The sequence below is a fragment of the Cupressus sempervirens genome, chromosome 4 (assembly GCF_028749045.1).
Source record: "Cupressus sempervirens isolate cs-2001-9-10 chromosome 4, ASM2874904v1, whole genome shotgun sequence".
In the NCBI taxonomy this organism is placed as follows: Eukaryota; Viridiplantae; Streptophyta; class Pinopsida; order Cupressales; family Cupressaceae; genus Cupressus; species Cupressus sempervirens.
In genome coordinates, this window is record NC_143121.1 from 182,781,318 (window position 1) to 182,802,230 (window position 20,913).

The following is a 20,913-nucleotide window of genomic DNA, read 5'->3' on the forward strand; positions in this document are numbered from 1 at the left end:
AGGTGAGGTGAAACTAATAAAGGTGGAAAATTAAGCCTTGATGAATTATGATAAAATTTAAACCTTTACTCTTTTTTTCCCTAACATCTAGCAACCATGTCTTCAAGAGAGTGCAAAAGAAATAAAGGAATAGAAATGAAGTCCCTATTTTTGAAATGATTAAACAAAGGAAAATGGTAGTAATAGCATACACCAAACCTACCCTCTAGTGACAGATACCTCATAAGGACTAGGCACACAGCATCCCAGGGAGTGGGTAACTTATCTCTTTTAAACCCACCTCTGTAATGAATCGGCTCCTCACCCTCCGCGAAAAAGCTATTCATGCTGGCCTCATCAGTAATTTTGGTAACTTTCCTCCATTTTTTGCCCTTCATGGAGAGGCTGGTCACCATGGTGATTACTTCCTCTGTGACTTGGGAGGTGATACTATTGATGGTAACCTTCCTATCATTCTAGCTATTCACAAGTTGGTGCGTGCAATTCTCATCATATCCAGCCATCGACATCATGTAGGGAAAAAAACCCCCTTCCTTTAGTAAAAACTAGGTAGCCATTCTATCCTTAGAGTTCTCAATTTTCATTGGCTCCAACCTATTCAGGTCCCCCCCATTTCAATTTCTCCAATTTCTAACTCCCCTTCTTCAGAAATACGCATTTGAACTTTTTTGGCTTCGATCTTTCTGCGACTACTCTCCTTCTTAACTCTTTTGAAAAGATGAAAATAAAAAGTATAGACCCATGGTTGATGAGCTCCAAAATCCCATATCGAGTTATTATAGGATTTGTGGATGTGAAAAATCATAATTTTCTCACCTCGATGATTTTTGACACCCTGATTAATAATATCTTTCGTACTTCCCTTTGGAGAGCAATTTTAAACTTGCAACAGGTTTCCATAATTATGAAAAGACATTTTTCTTAATTTATAATCACTCCACTTGCCGTTTGTATAGTCATGTATGCCCTTTACTTCCAAAACAAAATAGTTTAATTTAGCGACTAAAATCTTCGTCTTGCCAAATTTGGCCTTACTTTTAAATTTTATAGAATTCATCTTGAATTTATCCTGCCTTTTTCCTTGGATATCAACACCCTTAAATCTTTGTTGACATCAGCTAAATTCTCCCAACACATGATTGCCATTGCATCAAACCCGATGGCAGCTGCCACATTTGCCACTTCATTTCCCTCCTTGTAGATATGATGCAGGTGGGCCATTTTCATTTCATTCAAGGTTTTCTTAATATCCAAGATGATATTTCTAATCTTCCATCCCAAGCTAGCCTCCCCCTTAACCAAAACAATCACTAATTTGGAGTCCCCTTGTATTGTTAACTCCATAATTTGTCTTTCCCTAGATAGTTGAAGACCCCATAATAATGCCATAGCCTCTACCACATTATTGCTACCATTCCCCACCTTGCCCGCATAAACCAATAGTACATCACAATTCCTATCCCAGAGCACAACTCCAGCCGCTCCAAATCCTCCTTTTGCAGCACCATCAAAGTTCAGTTTATACAGTGTTATGGTGGGAGGTTTCCATTTTGTCTATTGTCTCCTCATCCTAGCTAAGTTATCAAAAAGGAAGAAATCCTCAAGTGACAACCCCAATTTTTAGCCACCAGGCCTTCAAGTCTACCTGGCTCCTCCTTTGGCATTTTACATTAAATTTTCCTTTAACAATTTATTCATTATTTGAAAAACCACTTCCATTGTCTTACTTTCCTCCCTAAATATCCTGTTATTTATTTATTTCCATATGTGCCAGAAAACATATGGTGGAATAATATTCCATAAAAAAACTAATCTTGGGTGGTAAAAGGGGCAATCCCAGCACTCCACAAACTGGCCCAAGTTATCCTTCATAACCCAAGCCACACCAAATCTTTCCCAAACCTTAGTCCAGATCCCTAAAGAAAATTAACATTCTATGAAAAGGTGGGAAATACTTTCTTCCTTTTCCTTACACAAACAACAACGGTTTGTTATATAGAACCCCTTTTTTTCAAATTGTCAAGTGTTAAAATTTTGTCGTGCTATGTTGTCCACCAAAAGAAATTGATTTTAAGAATAAGGTTAGTAATCCATACCTTACACCATAGAATTGGGCTAGGATCCTTACTAAACATGAAAGTATATGCAGATTTTATAGTGAAGTTCCCACTTCGGGTTAAGTCCCAAGCCATAATATCCTCCTAAGGAAATAAGGGGAGTCTAGTTTCTTTTATCAATTCTTCCATTTCCTTTAAGAGAACAACATACTCATGTGAGTAGCCCTCCTTATGAAGCTTCTTCCATCTCCTCCTCTAATCAATATAGTCCCCAACTTTTCCCCCTATATCCTCTTTAAGAAGTTCCATTAAACCACTATATTTACTCAAGGCCAACGGTTTCCCATCCATCCATCTGTTTTCCCAAAATCTGATATTGAAGCCATTCCCCACAATCCACCTTAGTTCTTCTCTCAGCAAACCTCTATTCCTAACAATATTCTGCCAAATCTTTGAACCTCTAGGGAGGTCATTATTATATAGGTTCTACCTAAAGGAGGTATTAGACAAATATTTAGCCTTCATGATATTTCCCCATCCCATGTTTCCTTCTGCTAGTCTCCAACCAATTTTTGTGAGGAGAGCTTTATTAAGATCCTTCAGCTTTCTAACCCCTAACCCCCCCTTAAATTTTGGTTTACACACCTCCTCCCAGTTGACTAGACTCAATTTATTTTTCTCCTCTATTCCTGACCATAGGAAAATCCTTTGAATTCTCTCAATTTTCTCTACCATGTTTTGGTTGATTTTGAAAATGGATAAGAAGCAGATAGGGATTCCCTGAAGAGCAGTAGTGAGCAGTTGTAATTTTCTAGCATTACTTAATATCTTCCCTTTCCAACCTGCAAGCTTCCTCTGAATTCAACAATCGTGTTCCAAAATTCATTAGTTACTTCCTTAGTAGTAAGGGGAAGACCTAGATAAGTTTTTGGGAGGCAAGCGGATTGGCAATCCAAGATTTTTCTAATCCTTCTTTGAAGTGAGGCTTCAGTGTTAAAGAAATAAATCTTACTCTTATGGTAATTCACCCGCTGCCCTGAGCTTTGTTCATAATTGTGTAAAATCATCTTCCAAGCTTCTGCCTCCATAAGTGAAGATTCCCCAAATAGGAAGGTATCATCCAAAAATTGTTGTATAACCTCAGTTACAACATTAGTAGCTGGTTTAACACCTTTAATATAGCTCGTATTAACTAATTTCAAGAAAGATCTTCCTAAAACTTCAGCTATCATAATAAAATGATAAGGAGAAAGTGGGTCACCCTGTCTTAAGCCTTTCTATGCATTCAAGTTACCCCAGGGGGAATCATGTAGCAGGATAGAATACTGTACCGAGCCCACCATCATCATGATTAGGTTAATGATCCTATTACTAAATCCTATTCTTTCTAGCACATCATGAAGGAAGTCCCAACTAACCTTATCATAAGCTTTGGAAATGTCCAACTTGAATGCCATCCCAAGTTGCTTATTCTTTTTCATTGAATGGATAACCTCATGGGTGGTTATAGCTGCATCCAATATCTATCTTCCTAGCACAAATCTCTTCTGAGGACTTCCAATGATTCTTTCCAAGAAAGGCTTTAATCTATTCACTAAAACCTTGGCAAAGATCTTATAAATATTATTACATAAACTTATAGGTCTAAATTCAAACAAGCTCAGAGGATTTGAATTTTTTGGAACTAAGGCAATAAAGCTCTTATTTATTCTCCTTAGTAGTTTACCTATTCTGAAAAAAAATCCCTAGTAGCCCAAATCACATCTGATTTAACCACCTCCCAGAAATGCTGGAAAAGTGCTGGAGGGAATCCATCCAGTCTCAAGGCCTTAAAGGATTTCATAGAAAACACAACCCTTTTCACTTCCTCTTTTGTGATATTACCAAGGATTGAACTATTTTCCTCTTCTCCAAGAATCCTTGGGATAGAATTAATCAAACTTCTCCTAATAACCAGGTTCCCAGTAAAGTTGTCTTTCTCAAGCGCTTTACTAAAGTGTTCTACCACATGTTTACCCATCTCCTCCTACTCTTTCAAAACCCTCCCCCCTACATCATTCAGTCTTGATATAGTGTTTCTTATTTTGTGGTTGGATGCTAACCTATGAAAAAAAGTAGTATTTTTATCCCCTTCCTTTAGCCATTGGATTCTAGATCTTTTTTTCCAAAAGATTTCCTCCCTTTGAAGGATCTCTTTCCACTTCTTTCTATACCTCCCTTCTTCCTGAATATTCTCCTCCAAATTATTCCCTTCTGTAATGAAATCTTGGATTTCTTTTAGCTTTTCGTCCACTTCACCTTCAATTTTAAATAAGTCACATTCTTTTAGCCTAGGCTTTGACATTCCTTCGAATATTATCAAGTTTCTAAGTAAGCATGTACATCACAGTACCATCTATCCTTATGTTCCACCAATCCTGAATTCTTTCTCTGAATTCTAGGTGAGACTCCCAGATTATTTCATATCTGAAAGGTTTTTGTCTCCCTTTAAAACCATCCTCCCAATGGAATAAAATGGGGGAGTGATCTAAAACTATTCTAATGAGGTTCTCAAAATAGGAATTACCCATTTTGCTCCAATTCCCTGACACTAATAGTCCATCCAGCTTAACTTAGATAAGATCCTCTCCTTTCCTATTGTTAGTCCAAGTATATGGGTTTCCTTGCAACTCCACATCCATCAAGTCCAACTTCCTCATGAATTCATTAAGGTCTTGCAAGCTCTTCAGGCATTCTCTGCTACCACCCAGATTTTTTGAATGGTAAAGGGGAGTATTGAAATCACCCATACACATCCATTGCTCTTCCTTCATAGTTTTAGTAATCCTAGTCATCTTATCATATTTTTCCTTCCTCCTAATTCTGTTATTAGAGGCATAGATATTAATTAGCCTCCAACAATGACTATTAGATTGGAAATAGTTGATAATGAAATTTTTTTCCTTCTAGACCTCGTACCCCTTCATGGAGTTTAGGTTCCACATGGTAGCAATACCCCTCGAGGCTCCATCTTCATCCATATGTAAATACCCAGCCCTTGGCCAGATATAACTTGCTATTTTAACAAAACTTGCACTGGACATTTTTGTTTCTTGTATTAGCACACAGTCAATTTTTTCCTGAGAAATAATTTGGTTGAGAGCATATTGCTTCTGGGGATTATTTAATCCCCTCATATTCCAAGAAAGGAATTTCATTTTTTACCTTTTGTTACTATCTCTAGTGTAAGTTACTTACCATTGGCCACATCCCTAGTAGTTTTCTTTGTCCTAGTTACTCTACTCGATGGTTTTGCAGCTATCCCTGAGGCACCTATATTTTGTTTTCTCCCCCCACCCTCATCTTCTTCTTCTGCACTTCCCGTTCTCCATTATCCTCCTCCTCAAGCGAAGAAGGGTTCATCTCCTTATCCAACTTATCAATACTTGCCAGTAGTTTTGCAGCTATCTCGACCTGAAAAGCTTTAACCATCCTTAGAGGGGTGCAAACTATCTCCCTATTTTCACATCCCTTGGAAGGCATTATCAGCTAGCAATCCCCAATCTGTGTTGTTGAGGAGCCCAGGAGAAAGTGGAATACCCCCATTTCCTTGGAAGGAGTATCCTGGTGGTCATCCCCTTTCTGAGTTGTTGAGGAACCTAGGAGAGCGTGGGATACCTCAATTTCCCCTTCTTCCAATAACGCCTCCTTCGAAGACCTCACCTTAGGCAAGCATAGAAGATCCTCCATATCTCTTTTGAAAGGGTATTCATCCAAGTTCTTCTTATCCTCCATAGCAACCCTCCCCCGAGGAAGCAAACCATTTTCCTAACTGGGGAGCATAGTGGAGAAAGCCTTAGAGGGTGTCTTTACTTCCTTCTCAGACACTTCAGAAGGTTCCCCCAAGGTTTCAATAAGAATCCTTGGAGAGCCCTCCTTTTGTTTATCTTTCTATATTTTAGCTTTGCAATCCACTATAAAGTGGCCAAATTGCCCACATCTTTTGTAGTACAAACCTACATTCTCATACTCTATGGGCTAAACTCTCTCACCCCATTTAGTCTTCAATGTAACAACAATAGGTAGTGTTCTATTCAATGCTACATTCACATAGAATCTAGCATAGACCAGCCTCAATTTTTGCATTGTCACTTTAGCAGAAGTGACAAAATGACTGAAAGAATTCCCCACCCACCTTAATATCTTTTCATCCCAAAATTCTAGTGGGAGACCTAGTAATCTTACCCAGACAGGGGCAAGTTTGTTTAGCTCCAAGCTAGCATCAAAGCTCAAATGCCATCTAGTTAGACCTAGACAGTGCTTCCCAAAATACCAAGTCCCGAAGAGAACAATATTGAAATCCTCTTCCATGGTAAATTTGAAATAGAATAGTCCACTAGGCATAGCAAAAACACTTACACTACCTTTGACCTTCCACTTCTGATCCACCCATTTCCATACCATTTCAATAGTAGGATAGAAAGCAACAAATCTACCAAAAACACTAAGTTTGAGGCCAGAAGTCACATTGTCCATAATACTATTAGGAAGTGCAATCACTAGGCCATCTTGACCACAAGTTATCTTGGGATTCTCTATATTGAGACTGATCATCGGGGTACCCACAAGTGCACTCTTCCACCCCGATAGAGAACCAACATCCAACTTTTGGGCTCCCTCTAGCTGACAGCAAGCAAAGATTCCACCCCCCAAAGTAGCAATGTCATCACATGATGGCCCAACCTCCAAAGTAGAATTTTCAACACAAGATAGCCCATCAACACCAATGGACCCACAACCATTCAGTCGGTTGAACAAGTCTCTACACATTGCAAGCATGAGTTGCATGTCTGGGCATGGTGGCAGATCTGGAGGCTTAGGGTCCGCCATCATTCAAAATTCAAAATGTAAAAGGGCAGCAAGATTGTAGAATGTTGAAAAGTAAAGATGGCTTGTTGAGAGTTACCTCATGCAAAGTTACCTCCTAGTTAGGTATATATATATATATATATATATATATATATATATATATATATATATATATATATATATATATATATATATATATATATATATATATATATATATATATATATATATATAAATATAATTGTTATTGATTATAGTTTTGATTATATTATTAAAAAAATCTATATTTGATATGATGTTTATTCTAATTTTCAACAATATTTGATAAAATTTATATTCGTACAATGTAAATGCTAAAAAAAGTAATAAAATTAAAAAATTAGTTTGAACAATAAATTTTTAAGAAAGAGAAAGATTATCAGTGAAAGTGGCAATGATACTAGAAGTGGAGGGAAGGAGGACGATTCAATGTTTGAGGATTTGAGTGATGAGAGGGTTTCAGTGGATTTCTGGGAACAAAGAAAGGAGGGTATGGAGACTAAGGAAGAAAGTAATGCCTCATTAGTGAGAAAACATAAAACCAATGAGGAGATGAAGTTGGAGAACTTAGCTCATATTACTTAGGGATAAGGCGATGTTAGCCCAAGTAAAGAAGTAGAAAAAGTGATTGAGAATATTATGGGTTGTTTTGCCTCTAAATCTAAAGACATCCTAATTGGTAAAAACAATATCAAGGTAAATAGGATATTTTGGGTCATTCCCTAGCTAGTGCAGAGAAAATCAAAGATAAAATGGAATCCATTGATACCTATGATTTGTGGATTTATAATGAAATTATTTCCCATAAGATAGTGTTCAATGAGCTACAAAGGGACCTCCAAAAAGGAGTGCAAAATAGAAAGGAGGAAATTATTAATGGTCCGCTAGGTGAGGTAAAAGGACTATAAATTGCAGTGATCGAAAAAATCATTCACTAGTCTAGAAGTTGTTAAACCTAGAGAAGGAAGGCATTTAGCCAAAAGTCAATATCACTAGAGTAGAGAAGGAGGGCATCCAAGGCCTAGGAAAAAGGACTATAGAAAGACTCAACAAAAGTAAGATTGTGGCTAGTTCCAAGACCACTAAGGGAGTCCAGGAGGTCATCGAGATCCAAGCAATCAAAGATCTAAGAGAGCTTTCTTACGTGTTGTCCTTGTTTTTGTTTTTTTTTTTTAGGTGGTTTTGTTGGTTTTTGGTTTAAGGTGTTGGTTGTGTTTAATATTTATTTTTGTTTCCAACACAAATGATCGTAGGGACTTTTTAACTTTTTTTATCCTTCTATTTTAGAACTTTTGGTTTTAGGCCCCTGTAAAACTTGTTTTTACCTCTATCCAAAAAATAAACTTATATCTCTTCCAACATAATTCTATAGTTTTAGGGCATAGATAGAAGAGTATTAATCTCTTCTTTAATTTTTTTGTGATATTATTTATGTTCAACATATTGTTCAATCAATATTAGTCTTAGTTTTTTCATAACTTTTGACTTTGAATGTTGAACGTTCTTTTTTTATTATATAATATGGGAAAACTACAAAATGAGTGTTAAGTGACATTAGATTGAGGACAAAAGTCAATGATGGATACATAGCTCTTGACAATGGTGATGGGAAGTTTGCAGGTGCATGGTATGAGTAGTTTTATCATAAGTGGTAGTTATGGTAGTGAAACACCTACTTTGATATATTACTATAGCAAGGTCATTGTTTATGGTCATTGGAAGGGCTCCATTATAGTAAAGAACACTATTGTAGGGAAGGTAGTAATATAGGAGAGAAAAGTGAGATGGTAAAATATGATGGGGAGTTAAATGTGAAAGGGTCATTGCACTCTACTACTAGTGATCTTACTATTTCCTCAACAAAACTATGTATCCTTCTTATGTCCTCTTTTCACAACCTCAAATTAGAATTTTGATTTTGTCTCTCTCCCCTCATTACTTCCAACTTGCAAGAAACTCTCAAATTTGTTCAAGTTCACTAGTTAACCATACTTCAAACAACCTAACCACTCTTACCACATAATGGAATCTTGGCCACAAAATTGAAATTGGTAAATAGGGAAAGAAAAATGGTAGCTTTTCCTATGCTCCTATACCACCATATATTGACATTTATCCTTATATACTCTCCACTTATGTTTGGACAATTTTTTCCAAATAAATAAAAGATTTTATGCTTAATTAGAAAATATCTTCTCAATATTATGCAATGGCCCATTTTGCAAATGATGAGGAATTTTTTTTTTCACCATTATTGTTTTATGAATAATTAAATGCTATTTTTCACCTAGATTTTAAAATATGGGTTAGCTATTATAGATTCACATAACTTACACACAAATCATATGTAATTTAACACTAATAGTTTTGTGTGATAACTATATTAGTTTTAATGTCGAGCATTCTCTATTTGTCATGGCAAGCGGGAAGAGGAGAGGGAGCGGGAGCGAGATTTTGAATGTTGATCAGGAGGAAGAAGACGATGGTGAGGCGGATGAAGATGCAGCAAGGTTGGTCTCCCAGGTTGTTTCTATGTCTGGCTTCGGGAGCTTGGGTCTGCAGGCCCTTTCTTGGCCTTCCTGGTGTTGCTTCACGACTGGGGCTTCCATGTGGGCACCCCATTTGACTGTTGACTGCATAGATGGAAGCGTGGGAGGATGCAGAGTGGGAGTTTTCCCTGGCTTTGTCGTTGGTGATGGTGGCATCACCATTTTATGCATTGACCCAGATGGGGTTGTGGGTGGTCTTTAGGATGGGGGCTTTTGGCTTTGTGTTTGGGGATCTCCTCTCTCATCCTCTATGTCTCCTTATGCGGGGGGTTCTGCTCTCCTAGATTATATTTGCTAGGGGGAGGTTACTTTCCCTATTATTTGGGTTGTTGGGGAGTTGGAGAGTTCATAGGCTGCCTCTCATTTGGTTTCGATGGTTGCTCTCTCTCTGCTTGTGCTTGGGATCCTTTTCATAGGGTCCTCTACCTTTCTTGTAGAGATTTTGGCCTCGGACGCTGTAGGGGTGAAGGAGGCTGTTGGGGTTATGGCTTTTGGGGCAAGGGTGCTAGTGGATCCTGGTCTTTTGGATTTTTCTATTGGCTCAAGCTCCTTGTTAGTCCTAAAAATCATGTTCCTCCTGGATTTCTTCCAGCCTTGCCCCTATTTAGGTGGGGTCAAACCCTTTAGAGGTGGGCTCTATTCTTTAAGCAATATGGTGGGGGTGCTTTTCTTGCCACTTTGTTCCCTTACTCTGGCTTTCTTTGGAGGTGAAAGCTCCTATGGAGGTGGACAAAAGTTTGATAGAGGAGGATTTCTATTGTAGGAGGGATCTTAGTTTCTTTGGAAGGTTCCACTTTTCATATTGTCTTTTGGTGGCTGGTTGTGTCTAGGCGAGTTTTCTTCTACGGGGAAGTTATATGGGTTATGCCCAAAGTGTTATGATGCAACTGCTCCATTTCTTGTTATTTATCTTTTGCTATGGTTTTTTCTATTGGAAGGAGATGTTCATTCTCAAATCCCTTCGAGGGGAGGCCTTTGCAGGGCTATCCCCTAGCTTCTGTGGTGGTTCTTCCTGACCTTTGGATTTTTTTCCCTAAATCTTCATTCCTCTTTCATACTTCCTTTTGAGGTGGAAGTTCTTTTAGAGGTGGAGGCTTAGCCTATAGAGGTGGCAAGAAGTCGGTTGGAAGAGGTGGGTTGGAGATTTGGAGGTTTGGGTGGCCACTGCTGGAGATTTTCTTTAAAGCCTGTGATCATTGATCGTATTATTTTTTGTCGGGCTAGCTGTGAATAGGTAGTGAGGGGAGTGTTCCCCTCTCCTTCCTCTTCATTAAAGGTTGGGGGAGCCTTTCAAAACCCTTTTGGGCTTGTCCATAACTGGAGAGTCATGTGTATGCCAATGATCTCTAACTTTCTCATCCATTGTCTAGCAAGTTGTATCAGTGTGAAAGGGGGGTTTCTTTCCTCCTGGCCCTGCGTGCTGCTCTAGCTTTATCTTCCTATCTTTGTGCAGTAGTTTCAGTGGTTAGCTTGTTTGTTGGCCCTAAATGCTACCGGGGTGAGCAGGTTGTTAGTGGTTGTTTCTCTATGCTGATCTGGTAATAGTTTGGGGTCTTTGGCTCCTTTATTACCTATGTTTGCAGTCTGTTCTGTGGATGTTCTTCTTCTCTTGGCTATTTTTCTTTTCTTCTGGATTTGGGAATATGTCCCTATCCTAGGAAGCGTCATGTCTTGTGGGTTTTGGACACCCGCCAAAATCCATCTGTATGGGGTTTCAGGTCCTCTCAATACCTATTTTCCTAATCAAAAACTATATTAGTTTTAATTTTCCTTGTCATTTTCAATCTTGTTTCCTAAAAACTATACATTATTATAATCATGGATTTTACTTAACTCTTATGTAGTAACTTTGTAGTGAAAATAATAATAATAAATTAAAGCTTATAGAAACATGTATAGTTAAATTGACAAAGTTGTTAGAGTAAGTTATTAAATTTGATATAATTGTTTTTATCTCTTTAGATAAATGAATGAGTTATAGTTAAAATTTAGGTTTTATTTCATAAATTTGTTCATGTGTAGAGAGAGAATTTTCAAAAAGATTTCATATAAGTCAAATAATGATGTTCTAACCCCCTTTTGTTTATTAGACTCTCATAGCCAACACAAATGTTTACCTATTCATATCTTTTCTACATGTATCTCATTGGTTATCTCTTTTCTTATCCCTTTGATCTTTTTGTATTCCCTTATATCTATCTTTATAAAAAAAAATTCAATTCTTCATTGAGACTTTCATTGCACAAGCAAAATCATTTGCTAAATGTGCCAAATAAATTCTTGACAATTAATCCCATGTACTACATAAATGTATGAAAAATAAATCAAAAAATGTGTAAATGAATTTCCACATCTAGTACCTATTGCACACTAAGATAGAACTAATGTAGGATTGCTAGTAAACATTCTCCATCCTTTGAAAGGGTTCTATTAATCTTCATTATCTTGTCTTCAAATTTTTAGCTCCTATCATGACAAGTAATATCACATCTATTAGGTGCAATTTTAAAAAAAAAAGAAAAAAAAAAAAACAGATTTGAGTATATTTGCAACTTATTAATTTAATTTAAGAGTTTTGATAAATTTTTATTAATAGACCTTCTCTATTAATTAAATATTAAAGATACATATCCAAAAAAGAAGGGTCAAGGGATACAAGATTACCCCACAAGTTTACTCGGCACGAGGCAGGGTAAAACAACTATTCATCAAAAAAACATTAAAGTAAAAGAAATAAAGCCTGAAGCTACAAGATAAATTCCAACTAAGGGAGCATATTTATCATCAAAACCCAAAAATTTGTGGGGTCGGCAGATGCCTCACGGGGAGCCAAACCATTAGCAGGGGTGGCAGTAGCATCATCTTTTTCTTTTTCTCCCTCCAGCCTAGGTAGAGAGATAGATAAGTCCACCCAAGGGAATGCTCATTTAGGGTCTCTATGGATAGAGGTCCAACCCACATTGGTAGTAGTAGGAGGAGCCACCAAGAACCAACCTGAACCCATCCTCTGTGGAGGTGAGGCCGAGTGGTGATGACCACAAACACTTCCACTAGGACAATTATGAGAGGGTTGCAATGAACTACTCTAGTATCTGGCAGTGCACAGGTGACCATACAAGGGGCATTACCCCAATGAGCCAAAAGCTCTTGTTGGTGAGTGAATCTACATCATGAAATTATTACAAATACATGCCTTACTGTACATATAAACATGTATATCAAGAAAATTGTGAGAGATTAAAATAGCATTGTAGTCTTTCCATATAGTAAACGAAATCTCCAATCTTAAAGTATTCCATATCCAAGAATACTTAAAACGGAGTCTGGTTGTGCATCTCCCAGCACAACCATATGCTAGGAAAAGGCCTCTGGGTAGAAAGGTTTTAAAAAATTATAAATCTAAAGCTAGTAATTTAGAGCTTTCCTGTAGAATCAAAAAATATGTAGGAAGCTTTCTAGCTAGCCACAAAATAGACATCTAGGCTCCACAACACCTATATGTTAGAGTAGAGGGCCCAACATCAATCCCTAGAAATAGAGACACGGTCAAGTAAAGTCAGTTATCTTCAAGGCTCTGTGATAACGTGCCAAAATGTAGAAAATCTAAGACTCCAATTTTTGTGAGAGGACTACAAATTCCAATGTTGGTTGAGAGTTTCAATCATCAAGAGGTGGGGAACTAGCCACCGATAGCCCAACTTGGGTTTATAACTAGTCAAAGGAGTGGTAGGATACCACTTCCAATCCTTATAGTATGGGTGAGATAACTAAATACCAAGCTTGTGCAACATATGGGGAGGTACCACAAAAACTAGAAGATCAACAATGTGTTGATATGGACAAGAAAGCTTATGCTGAACCTATAGGTCCTCCCATGAGTGAAGGCTCATAGAAACTATGGAAAGAGATCTTTTGGTGTCTTACTTCCCCTTCTAAATAAGTGCAGTGCCCTAGCTCCTTGAATTTTAGCCAGAGGAATGCCTTGAACTACAAATAAAGGATACCACTACAAGTTTTGATGATTCATAGAAAGCCCATCTCAAAACTCATGACTTGCCCAATGAAGCCAAGGTTTGATGGGTTCCAAATCTTTTCAAGTTCTTTTAGCAAAAAAGGTGCCCTAAATTTGTATGGATTTAGTGGTCACAACAAAGGTTTGAAAGCTAATCTCATTCCTAGTTGTTCAGTTAACTAGAAAGCTTGTAGAAATGTAGTGTTGCAACAAAACTTTCTAGGTCCCATCACTAGTGAGAGATCGAATGACCCTCTTGGCACAAAGGTCAATCCCCTACTTTCCAATGGAAAGAAACCCAAGACCACTAGAGCCCTTGGGTAGAAAAAAAACATCCCAAGCAACTCTTTGAAAGCCATGATTCACACCATTAGAGGCCCAGACGAAATCCCTTTAGTGACATTCAAGCTCCAGGTCTAAAGCTTTAGAAGGGGCCCAACACGAGGAGTACTATACATGCATGCCATCCAACACTTTAGAACAAATCTAAAATTTTCCTGCAAGGGAGAGAGGTTTGGTTCAATCCAATATTCCAACTTCTTGTCAATCCTAGCTAGGACAGTATTCCACAGCTCCATCAAGGAATCTTGAAAAGTAAAGGGAATGCCGAAAAAATGAAAAATTTCTCCATGTTGCATTCATTTCCACACATATCATTTCATCTATTGAAGGCCTAGCAAAAAAATTGTCTATAGTAAAGGATCTTGTGCAATTGAATAACATACCTAGAGGCAAGGGAGAAAGTATCCAAGCATTGCAGGGCATTGGAAATATGGCCCTTAGTTATAAATTTTTAGAATAACTAAGAGAGGGGGTGAATCAGATAGCCAAGGTCAATATGTACCACTTGAAAAATTAAAAAATAAACACTCACTATTCTTCTTATCATGCTATTGCTTGGTCTCTATTGAAAAATAGTCATAAACATAACTTGCATTACATGATGTAAACATTATCAAATGTAAAACACATAAATAATTCATCACAATTTGACACTAATATTTTATGTGGAAACTTGATTTGGAGAAACACTGTTGGAAATCTGATTGAAGAGCTCATTGTTGAAGATCAAAGAAGGAGATTGTTGGAAAGAAGAAAGATTGTTGTTCTCAATAATGGTTTTTTCATTGATGTCAAACTTGCTATTTGTAGGAATGAAATTTTCTTATAAGATCCAAATACTACCACTTAGTTGATTGATGAAGAAGATTTGATCAACAAGATGTAACAAGAGTACCTAAGGGAAAGGTTGAGTTATGATGTTGTAATGAAGTGCAAGGATCAATTATGACAATGGTTAAATGATGTACTGATAACATAATCAAAGATATAGAGGTTGGTCACACTTATAAACATTGCAGGAAGAAGTTGTAACAAAGTTGACTACAAAGATTAAACTAAGATCATTAGTGGGTGCCAAGAAAGTTAGTTGAAGCTGAGCAAATTCTCAGTTGGAGTCAAGTAACAAAAAATTCTAGTGGGTGCCAACTAATCTTTAGGTGCTGAGTGAAGTTCAAGTGCCAAGTAATAGAAAATTGTAGTGCATGTTGAGTGATCTTCAAGTGCTGAGCATCAGGAAAAACATAGTTGATGCCCAATAACACAGTATGTTCCAAGCACCACTATTTAAATAGTGTCAAGCTGCTGCATTATTTCAAATGACAAAGATTCGCCAAATCTGAGTTAACAAAGTGCTTACCTTGAATTGTGTGAATGAGTTAGAAGATAAGGATGATGAGCTGGTGGCACAGAATTCTATGTAAACCATTTTAAAGCAAATTCAAGAGGATTATTCAAGAAGTTTCCAGAGAAAACAAAATATGGGTTAGATGCAATGAATCCTACCTAATCCATATGAATTGAAATTAAAGAATGGAAGAATCAAGCAGGAAAAGAACTCCAAGACTTCTATTTAAGGAGTCATAGACCAAGAAGCAAATGTTGTTGATGTTGTTGTTGTTGAAGTTCCAAATTATAGACTGCTTAGAAGGGTGTCAATGAGAAGACATCTAGGAGAAGGAAGAGCATAGAGGATCTACTTCTACAAGTGGTCAGAAGAGATGATTGCAATACTACATTGAACATGGAGACTCAAGGAGACTAAGATTGAAAAGAGGGCAAGCTTTCAGAGTTGCAAAGATTGAAGGCCAGGCAATGGTATGAGCTGAGAAGTGATCTGAGATCTACAAGTTAAGTTGTATGTTGTAGTCAGGTCAAATATTTTTCTAATACTCTCTATCAATTGTATTAGATATGAAAATCCTATGGACTTAGGTTAGTTTAATATCCATTTGTAAATCCTTTAATAGGGTGGCATTAAATCCTCTAACAAGGTCACATTTAGCAGTGTGTTGTAAGCCTTTAATAGGGTGGGCCTTTCACAGGGCATCACTTTAGAAGAGTGTGAATGGAGTAGCATGTTATTGGTGGTTTTTCTCAAATTGGGTTTCCACATAAATCACTATGTTATGTGTTGATTTCTTATGTGTTATGATTGCATGTTTATTTATAGTAACTTGTTGATTAAATAAGTTAAAGCTTGGATGAATGAATGGTTGAATGGGCTCACTATACTTAGTGAAAAGTTTTAATAGGACATTTGGACCTTGAATAACTAATTCACCCCCCCTCTTAGTTATTCTAAAGAATTTCCAACAAACACTACTAGCAACATGTCACTCGTCTTCACTATTTTGACGTGAGGCCTATTAGGAGCCAGCCATATTAAAGGTTACAAAACACATTATCAAATGTGACTTTGTTAAAGGATTTAATCACTTTTTTAGAAGTGGGCTTTCTAGAGGACTTTGATAATTACATTAGAATGTCACCTTGTCAAAGGATATACATAGACAATTAAGTCTTAAAATGAATGTTAGGTCAACCTCTATTAAAAGTATTTCTATAAAAAAGATTTACAATGATAAGAAATAAAATAATAGGTTTTGATCTGTGATTACAACTCACATTTGTAGGTTCAAATCTTTGCTCCATCCTTATGTTAGTTTACTGATAAGCTTTCCATTGACATCTCTGATGTTGAATTTCTTAGACACCCTTCAAGCAATCATTTAACTCATCTCAACAACACTTAAGCCTTCTACTTTGATTCACTTATCAATAAAAGCATCATATCTACAAGATTTCTCCTTTACCTTCACACTCACTCACACATTTGTGCATTTTTAATCCACCTTTGTATGTATGTTCCTTATGCACTTGCACTTCTTTGATCTCATGATTTCTTGATGATTTTTTTGGCTTTGTACCTCTTTGAATAGGCAATTTTTACTTTACTATTTCCCACCTCCACTATAGATCTTAGGGTTTATGGTCAATTTCAACTTGATGCACTATATGTATCCATCTTCTTGATATTCCTCTAGAAACTTCTCTAGAATTTTTCTATTAGGTCTTTACCTAATCTTCACCTCGAATTTAATGATCTAACTCATCAATCTTATCATCAACATAGTTTACATCTCCCAAGAGATCAACTGTATCGACTTGATGTCACAATTTCCTTGAGTTTATTCCCTTATTATCACTCAACAATCTCTAAATTTTAATATTCAGTCATCACTGAGTTACTCAATCCCTGTAATGCTTTCTAGCTCGGCATCAACTATCTTTCTTAGTCGATGATAATGCTTGGTCAACAATAGATTTGTTTGATACTAATTGTAGCTTAGTTGATATTAGCATTACTTGGCATTCCTTAGAATTTTACTCTTTTGTTCAGCTTGGCTTAGCTTTCTTGATATAAAAAATTACTTTGCTTTATCAAAGTCTATCTAATCAAATGTCCATTGTAACTCCCTTTTCATATTAATATAACTTCAACCTTTGGTCTAGGTGCTATTGTTATGATTGACTTCTCAAATCCTCTACATCAATCAAATAGATATGACATTTAGATTAGGTAGCAATATGTCTCATCAATATAATTGACATCAATGACAAAACAAAATTTATTCCAATTGTAAGTTTCTAACAATCTTACTCTTTGGCATTGATGGAAACATCTCAAATATCTCAATACTAGTAAATGTTGAGATACCATACAATACAAAAGATTTCACTTTGATTCTCTTTTCTCAATTCTCTCAATTTCTCACTCTTTGATAATAATCTTTATTTCCATCATCTCTCTCTGTAGTAATTGATCTCTTTTAAGTAATATCTCCCTTAGTAGGTTTCTCCCTCTTGAAGTAATCTTTCCATCTTTAGTAATCTCTCCCTCTTTGACAATAATGGCAAAGACATATAGCTATGTAAGCTTCAAACTCATCATACAGTTGAATTATGTAGATTTTGTTGGAAGCATGAATGCTAATGATATTTCTATGGGGGAGTATTATAGAAATATAATTAGATCATTATCATGATAATGTGTTGCATTCATGAATGTGTTTGTCATTGATGTCAACATAAAAGTTTTATGTGGCATTTGACAGAAGAATAGTGGTAAAGATCAAGTTGGTGTGAATAGATCATTGAGTACTTTTAGTAGTGAGGTTAAAGGGATCTTATACTATGTGTCTTGTATATACAGCTAACCTCAGAAGCATAAGATAAATTAAGTCTAGAAGAAGTTATGCAAGTTTCAGTGAAGACTGTTCTAAGATTGAGTTTACAGAAGTGTGTTTTGCTAGACTTGTTATGTCTCTTAGTAGAGTTTTTTATTCTGAGAAGCCAAAGCTAAAGATGTGAAGAAGACATTTTGGTGATGATGTGGCTAAGATCATTCATCATAACATTATATGTATGGAAAGTTATTCAAGTTGGAAGGCAAAAGATTAATGTTATTGCTAAGTGTAACATTTTCTTAATGTGGTCCTGTAATAATTAATTGAGAAGATGTAACAACCGACTTAGAGGATTGTTTTATGGACTCTATATAAAGAAAGGATATTTTCCTTTATCATTTAGAATGGTGTATGGAGGAAAGAAAATGATTGTAAGCAACACAAAGAGTGAAATGTGAAGTTAAGTAGAGTAGAGTGGAAGAGAAGAAAACTTCATTGTTGAGGTTTTATTGTGTGGTCCAAAGGTTGATACTTGGATCTGAGGTTTGTGACCTAGTCTACAAGGTCTAATAGTGATTGGTCTAGTTGATAGGAGAGAGGAAAGAATTTAAAGTAAAATAAATACAATTATTCTACAAGGAATACTTGAGAGATCATTTGGACAGTGAATTCAATGGTCTTTCCCCACAAACTATTTGGATAGTGGGACTTTATGTCTTCTACAACTCCTAATATGGTTGGAATCTTCTAACAAGGATTCAAAGTCTCCTAAATGGGACTCATATGTACTAAATGTTGTAATAGACTCCTAATAGTGTCCATCCTCTAACAAGGAATATTTATATTAGTACATCATCTTGTGGGCATCATTCCCACCAAGGTTTTCCCCCTAATCAAGGGTTTCCCTAGTTAACATATATGGTGTAATTTTCTATGTGCATCTCGTTATAGTTGCTATTTACTTTTGTTGAATGGATAAGATTGTTTAAGGTTGATAAATGTTTTAATTATTGAATAACTGATTCACACCCCCCCTCCCAATTATCTTATTGAACTATTGTTTCTAACAATTGGTATCAGAGCATCAGGTACTTCAAGATAAAGTTTAACAAATTTGGGAGATCCATGGTGAACATGTTCAAGAAAGATAGTCTAAAGTTCAAAGAAAAAAATTATGATAGCTAAAAGGAAAAGATGAAGACACATTTATTGTGTATGGGTCCATGATATTGGATTTTGAAAAAATCATCAAAGATAATCACTATTAAAAGTGATTTGAAAACTTGTACCTATATATGAGAAATATGTTAGCAAGTAATACTAATCTATTCAAAAACAAAAGCATTAACTAGCATAAGAACCATAACATATGAGATAGACAAAGTGAAACCCTCAAATCAGAATATGAGCCATGGAATGGCTCTCCCAATGAGGATGGTCACTTGATTTAGGGATGAGTCTATTTGATAGGATTTGGGATGTATGCTCAAGCTTCAAATTTGCTTCAATGGTGGGGATGGGTAATGGAAAATTGGTAGCTTTGTGAGCTCTCAATTTGGCATTATAAGGGTATGGTTAAGGCTTTTATTTCTCAAACTAGCATTATAACTTTAGCTCAAGGATTGTGATGAAATAGCTTGGGAGGGGATCCAATTTATAGGCTAAGGGCTTGAGGGAGTGAGGGCTAAGATGCAAGGATGGGGAAAAGCTCATGGAGGGCTCAGATTGCATGAGAGGAGAGCACATGGATTGTGCTTCCTTATAGCCAATCAAGAAGTGACACATGTCACAAGGTGAGTGGATGGAGGAAAGGGCAAGGATGAGTCAACAAAGTTGGCTAAAGGCCTTAAAGATCCTCATAAATGGCTTGTAAGAGCAATGAATGGGTTTGTAAGAGTCTTTATGGCCCTGTAAGAGCATTCGTGGTGGGGTGGTTGGGATATTTTGGAGGGAGTTGAGATTGTTGACTTTGCTTGGTTTAGGAAAGTCTTAAGCTTTCTTAGGGAATGTGACAAGGTTAGGGGGGGATTAGAGGTGATTTAGGATTATATTAAGCTTGTTAGAGATATGCAAGTAGATGGCATTCATGAGGGTGGGTGAGTTAGTGGCTAAGCTTGGTTAGTATGGGTGGATGGGGTGGATTAGGCTAAATGAAGGGTTAGGGATAGGTTAGGGGTTATTAGATTGAGGGATTTATTTATCAAATAGATTTATTTAATAAATGGGGATTTTGGAATTAGATAGATGAATAGGATTTAATTGATAAATGATAAGTTATTTGATTTATCAATTAGGACTATAGATGATTCAATAGGATTAATCAACTAGGGGATGGAAAAGGATTAATTAAATAGGAATTTAATTAATGATGCCTTCAGAGATAACTAAATAGGATTATCAAAGTGGTGTAATAAAATTTAGGTGTCTACACTACCGAGGAAGAAAGAGATCTTTTCATGTGCAACATGAGAGCTAGAGAAGCACTATTGTCTGCACTTGCTTAAATTGAATACAACCATGTAATATCACTTGGTACTTCACATTTGATTAAGAAAGATTTAAAAAATAGTTTTGAACGTGATAAAAATTCTAAGAAATTGAGGCTACAAAGTTAGATTTGTGCATTTCAAGATACTAAAATGATGGAAGACAAATCTATGAGAACATATGTAGGTAGAATATCAAAAATTAATGTAGGTATCAAAGCCCAAGGAGGAACTAAAGAAGATGATGAGGTTATATGCAAGATATTGAAGAGCTTAACATCACCATTTAAGTTAGCAGTTCAAATGATACAGTTGTTGATATCTTGTACCAAAGACTTCACAAAGGAGACATTTCTTGGAAGAGTTGAAGCAGTTGAGAATGAATTTAAACAG

General features: G+C 36.4%; 2 protein-coding genes across 2 annotated transcripts in view; one reads left to right on the forward strand and one right to left on the reverse strand.

The window, feature by feature from the left end:
- Nucleotides 1-1,053: 1,053 nt before the first annotated feature.
- On the reverse strand, nt 1,054-1,664 carry LOC149560585 (uncharacterized). The gene is made up of 2 exons (XM_089827642.1): nt 1,646-1,664; nt 1,054-1,493 (listed from the first exon to the last, which is right to left on the reverse strand). Exons 1-2 carry the CDS (start codon nt 1,662-1,664, stop codon nt 1,054-1,056), a joined length of 459 nt encoding a protein of 152 aa, XP_089683768.1.
- Nucleotides 1,665-9,866: 8,202 nt separating this feature from the next.
- Nucleotides 9,867-20,913, forward strand: part of LOC149560586 (uncharacterized) — a 56,918-nt gene continuing 45,871 nt past the window's right edge. Inside the window, exon 1 of the mRNA XM_089827643.1 lies at nt 9,867-10,011. Coding sequence (XP_089683769.1) covers nt 9,867-10,011 — 145 coding nt within the window. The remainder of the gene's footprint in view (nt 10,012-20,913) is intronic.